The sequence below is a fragment of the Protopterus annectens genome, chromosome 17.part0 (genome assembly GCF_019279795.1).
Source record: "Protopterus annectens isolate FY-2018-M chromosome 17.part0, PAN1.0, whole genome shotgun sequence".
Lineage (NCBI taxonomy): Eukaryota > Metazoa > Chordata > Ceratodontiformes > Protopteridae > Protopterus > Protopterus annectens.
Window position 1 is genome coordinate 710,468,717 of NC_056751.1, and position 6,000 is coordinate 710,474,716.

The following is a 6,000-nucleotide window of genomic DNA, read 5'->3' on the forward strand; positions in this document are numbered from 1 at the left end:
ATCCTAATTTAGCATTACATTCTATATATCCTAATTTAGCATTACATTCTATATATCCTAATTTAGCATTATATTCTATATATCCTAATTTAGCATTATATTCTATATATCCTAATTTAGCATTATATACTATATATCCTAATTTAGCATTACATTCTATATATCCTAATTTAGCATTACATTCTATATATCCTAATTTAGCATTACATTCTATATATCCTAATTTAGCATTATATTCTATATATCCTAATTTAGCATTACATTCTATATATCCTAATTTAGCATTACATTCTATATATCTTAATTTAGCAATATATTATATATATCCTAATTTAGCATTATATTCTATATATCCTAATTTAGCATTACATTCTATATATCCCAATTTAGCATTATATTCTATATATCCTAATTTAGCATTATATTCTATATATCCTAATTTAGCATTACATTTTATATATCCTAATTTAGGTTCTTGGTCCATACCAATGCTAAAGCATTACATTCTATATATCCTAATTTAGTGACAGAACTGGGATGTTCCTTAGTGACAGAACTGGGATATTCCATGTTATTTGCCTTATCCTTTTATTACATTTTTACTCAGATACACCACTGAAGATGATGAGTATATGGCAGTGTAGGGGGATACGTGTAACACAGGAAGGAGCACTGGGGCACAATGAAATGGGATACATGCATGTAATACCTAGAAGCATGATAAAAGTCTCACATAGAACATTTACATGCAATATTTGGGGAATGAGCGATCCAGAGTGAACTTCCAAACTGAAGAAAGTAACATAATTGAATAGTGGATCCATGTGAGGTCCTTTATCATTAAACCCTTCATCATGTTCAGAGCCCCTGATATGAGCTATTGGTATGGATATCCTAATTTAGCATTTAGCGGTATGGAGTGTTTGGCAGTATCAAACATGACTTATGTACTGAGCTGTAAATGAACTGCTTCATATGCCTCTGGTATAAGGTTTGATTCCTTGCAACATTCTGAGTATAGATGGTGTTATATTAAGCATTATAAGCAGAATTCATAGAGATGTAACTTGAAGTGCAGCAGTCTGGTAACAGTAGATGCAGATCGTAAGGCCTAGTAATGGGAACACATTATTTTTTTATCATGCCTGACTCTGCGGTGCAAAGGGATATTGCCCTGACCAAGGTGACTTGGGTTTGGTTTGTGGACCCTGCACTGGAAGAAGAGGCAGAGAGGGGGAAGATATAAGGGGCATGGCCTGCTTGCCTCCCCAGGGTGGGTTTGCCCTCAGGGGCAAATAAGGGAATGAGATTTTCCTTTTCAAGAATGGGGAATCCACTGCTTATGCTTTGGGGGAGTGTCAGAGCTGCTGATTGGAGTATGCCCCTTGTGAAAATGAGGGCATGTTTCCTTAGTCAGCTGATTGCACATCCCTTCCCCAGCACTTTGCCAGGCGCATGCAGGGATTAGGGCACAAAAGCATTAAAATGCTTGAAATATCCCTAACGGCTGTTTCAATGATAGCTTCTCCTAATCAACACTCACCTCTCGGATTATGAACAAACAGGCTGATTGACCAGAAAATGGTTGACAATTGATAGCAGTGGCAAAGAGTGCAGAAACAAAAATAAAACAGAAATTATGTATGTTGTGTCAGAAGATAATTCCTGATAACAAGGGTGGTGGTAACAAATTACTGTCACAGACATTCCTATATGCAGTTCACTTGAAAAATGTTCAGTTAGACAGCCTTCACATGAGAAAAGATGAGATCTTAAGGAGTTGGGGACTATCATCTACTCTAGAATATAATAATTAAAGTTATTTCAGGACCATAAACAAAGTGTAACTTACATTCTTATGTTTCTGTCTCCAGGTATGACATGTCAAGCTCGCAGTTCATACTTGGTGGATGAGGTGCTCTGGGGACATCGATTTATGCCAGTGCTCATGTTGGAAGATGGCTTTTATGAGGTGGACTACAATGCCTTCCACCAGACATTTGAGGTGCCCACACCTTCCTGCAGTGCCCGGGAACTGGCAGAGGCTGCAGCCCGTTTGGATGCCTACCTGTATTGGTCCATACCAAGTCAGCTAGATGAGAAGGCTGAAGAGATGGACAATAGTCGAGGAGGGGATGGAGGACTCATTGCCAGGGAGAACATTGAAAAGGAACATAAGCTTTCTGAAAAGCAGAATGGCACTCTTACTGGCCCTGAAAATGAATCAAAAGTCTGATAAACGATTGCTGTTTATTACCAAGGCCATTTGCAATTGCTTGCCTACTTTCTTCCAAATCAAATAGACTTCAAGCAACTGGAATGTTTTTATTTTAAAAGAATAGCTTATTTTAATGCCTTGTGATGGGGTTGAACTTGTTATATATTAATATGTTTTGTAAAAGATCAGTATTTGGCAGGTACCAATATTAACCAACAATCCCTAGTTCTGTACACAGCTGAGCTGTGTGGGAATATTCAGGTATGAAAATACAAGCCCAGCATGCCATACTGGAGGGAAAACAGAGGGTGTCTGTGTTCTTTGTCTTCCCCTTTCAGTTAAAGTGTATGACTTTTTTGGTAGAGAGGCACAAAGATAAAAAACATTTTGTAGAGTTTCACCATCCAAACAATGGAGGGCAAAAGGAAGCCCTGTATCACTCTGTTTTCCTTGGAACAGAAATGCAACTACGCTAACTACAGTTCAAATGTAATAAATATATAAGTCTGCAGATTGGGAGAAAACTCTGGCTGTTTACTTCCTAAACACATTGTAAGGAAGCTTCTTGATCATGTCATTATTTTAGGATAAAAAAACATTATTTCTGTCAGCTGTGGGCATGTATATGCTTCCTATATGAGCTGGTGTTGTCCTAACTGAAGTACTGTTCCAACAAAAAGAGAAATGCTAGGTTTCCTTTGGCCTTTCCTGCATATTGCAAGAATGTCAGGCTCTGCTGTTGCTAAGTCCTTAGGCATTATGCTGTGGAGATGCCTAAACAGAAGTGTTCCTCGTATTTCAGTAATGCAGGCTACATCAGAGAGTGAAGATGTGTATGCAGTAATTATTTAACTCTGTACCCTTCTTTATCTGACCCATGTTTACTCAAACCACTGAAAAGATAAAGGGGTTTTCCCTCATATAATATCTAAATACTTCACAAACTGTGTATTTGTGTGTATGTGTGTGCACCTCCGCACACTATGACATCCTGCTGGGAATCTAGAGCATCCATCACAGATTCTATTAATCACCTTTCACCATCAGTAAAAGCCTGAGACTCCTGAGAAAGCCTTCCTTTGACTTGTTGTATCTTCCCCAAGCTGTAAGCCCCTACCCACACACAGACAAACAGTGAAACACATCTTCATGCACACACACACACACACACACACACACACACACACACACACACACACACACACACACACACACACACACACACACATGAGCATGAGTGCTGCAGCTAGCCTGTAAGTAAACAGAGGGTACTTACTGTAGAAAATCAATGACCTTTTCACCTGTAGTAGATGTGAGTCACCTGCAGCAGTTGTAGTGGCGATTTGCATTGTTCCTACCACAAACAGTGCTAGTTTTTAATGGTGCAGTCCTCATTTTCTCTTCTGTTTTGTTATATCTAAATATATGAGTTGTTCAGAGAAGCCTGTATTTATCGTTTCATTAGTGTAGGTGCTGCTGTTGATAAAGTGATGATTTCAGACTTCAGCACAATTTACCAGCATGAAATACATCACAGTACATGCATATGACTGTGCCGCCTCTCTCTCCCATCATACCAGTCTCAGAGGATAAACAAGAGATTTCTCTGTTCTGTGCTGTCACCCCCTCATTTTTCACCAATGCATTTAGTCTTTTTTCCATTGTTGTGAGACCCTTTATATTTCCTTTTTTTGCATTATAGTGATCACAGTACAGATAGCCTGCAATTCATCTAGCCTGTAGATTAAAATGTTTAAAGCTCTACAACTGTCAAGTTTTTAACCCTTCAGGTAGATTTTTGAGAAGAGATTGCACATTGCTTCTTTGCACAGACTGGACTTCCAAACAGGCGATGTCTAATAAAAAAATCAAGAATGAACCGCAGAGGATCGTCTAACTCCTAGCAAGATGAAAACCTATATTTGTTTAACTGGATGTATGTGTAGCCAAAGGTGGAAGTCTAAATATATTTTGTTGTTACTAAGCACAATATTTTAGGACCATGCAGAAACTATGTAAATACAGTGCTATGAAATACTTGTGAAAGCATGTTTTTTATGTTCCTTACTTTTTGTGTGTAATACAATGCTATCCAGTGCATGTATATGTTGGCATCTGTGTAGGACAATGATTTCAACCCGTATTCCAATTTGGATTAGTAACCTTAATTAGCCTGTAGAGGTTCTGACATGTTGAAAGATGGCAATGAAGAATTTTTAGTATAATGTTGTTTTACTAGAACCTGCTTTTCTGAACAGGTTCACCTGCTTGTCTTTGTGTCTTAGCACCTGCTGTTGTTTCTAAATTTCATGCCAGATGACTAATTTGCAATATTTCCCTGACATGCTGCACCCGACAGGTGTCCAAACATTTAATGAGGATGAGTGCTGTGTGATAAAGTGAAACTGCTGTTAATGTTTTTGTTTTAGAATTATCTATTCGTATCCTGAAAGAGCCGTACTTTTTTATGCCTGAGGGCTCCATAGGGAACATACTGCTATTGTGTAAAGGCATATATGCAGTCATCAAAGATATCCGCACATAAATGGTCATCCTGTTCCACTGAGTGTAGCATTTTAGTTATGTTTACAGGTGAGAAATATCCCCTTGAGGCCTGTTCTGTGGAGTTTATGATCTGTCTCTGATGGATACCCGGGTAACCTGAGTTTGGTAAACAACCCAGGTATTGAAGCTTCTATTGTGGAGAGAAGGCAAAGTTCATAGCAAAAGCTTCACCTGTGTTAAGGATTAGAGTAGCACCATCTTCATCAAGGGGTTTCGGAGCACAAGCTTACCATAGAGTGGTCATGCACTCTGGATAGAGCTGAGGATGTGTAGAATTGCGTACACCACTTGATACAGCATAGCAGGGACTATACCACAATTTTGGACAAGGGCATGTTAGGATACTGCAGAAAAAAATTCTGTAACCCTTATGGGTGATATCTATGATGCCTGGCTCTGAATTTTCTGTCTGTTCTAGAATGCCAGAGGTCTTCAGGAATGGAACACAAGAAAAGTACTAGGCAAGCAATCAAAGAGACCATAAGAAACCTAGCCATATACACCTTTAAGAAGACACATTTAAAAGTTCTTGCTACCTATGGTGCTTACTTCCAAAGTCAAGCAGGGCCATATATAATAACCCTGGTGTAAATTTGTGTCTGAAGTAAGCAGGGGCCATATATAATAACCCTGGTGTAAATTTGTGTATGAAGTAAGCAGGGCCATATATAATAACCCTGGTGTAAATTTGTGTCTGAAGTAAGCAGGGCCATATATAATAAACCTAGTGTAAATTTGTGTTTGAAGTAAGTGGGGCCATATATAATAAACCTAGTGTAAATTTGTGTTTGAAGTAAGCGGGGCCATATATAATAACCCTGGTGTAAATTTGGGTCTGAAGTATGCAGGGCCATATATAATAACCCTGGTGTAAATTTGTGTCTGAAGTAAGTAGGGCCATATATAATAACCCTGGTGTAAATTTGTGATTGAAGTAAGCAGGGCCATATATAATAACCCTGGTGTAAATTTGTGTCTCTTCATCAACTCCTCAATCCTAGTCTTAAAAGCAGACTTTGCTTGATCTCTAGTGGTAACTTATTTCGTGGGCGGGGAATACATTGGGTCAGTAACCTATCCCTTCAGCGAGTCTTCTTCATCATTTGGTATAAATTTACATATCTAGTGCTGATATTTGTGGAGTGACCAGATTTGTGAAGAAAAAGGTAGTCAAATAGTATTTGATGTAAGTAGCAAGGTGGTGTGAGGGGTCCAGG

The 6,000-nt window shown here is 38.5% G+C and overlaps 1 protein-coding gene across 2 annotated transcripts in view; it reads left to right on the top strand.

The window, feature by feature from the left end:
- The window catches only part of KCNJ9 (potassium inwardly rectifying channel subfamily J member 9), a 522,122-nt gene extending 517,867 nt beyond the window's left edge, over positions 1 to 4,255 (top strand). For both annotated transcript variants that reach the window (XM_044059660.1, XM_044059661.1), the window contains one exon: positions 1,875 to 4,255. In XM_044059660.1, the coding sequence (XP_043915595.1) occupies positions 1,875 to 2,236 (362 nt within the window). In that variant the 3' untranslated portion in view covers positions 2,237 to 4,255. The remainder of the gene's footprint in view (positions 1 to 1,874) is intronic.
- Positions 4,256 to 6,000: the final 1,745 nt, after the last annotated feature.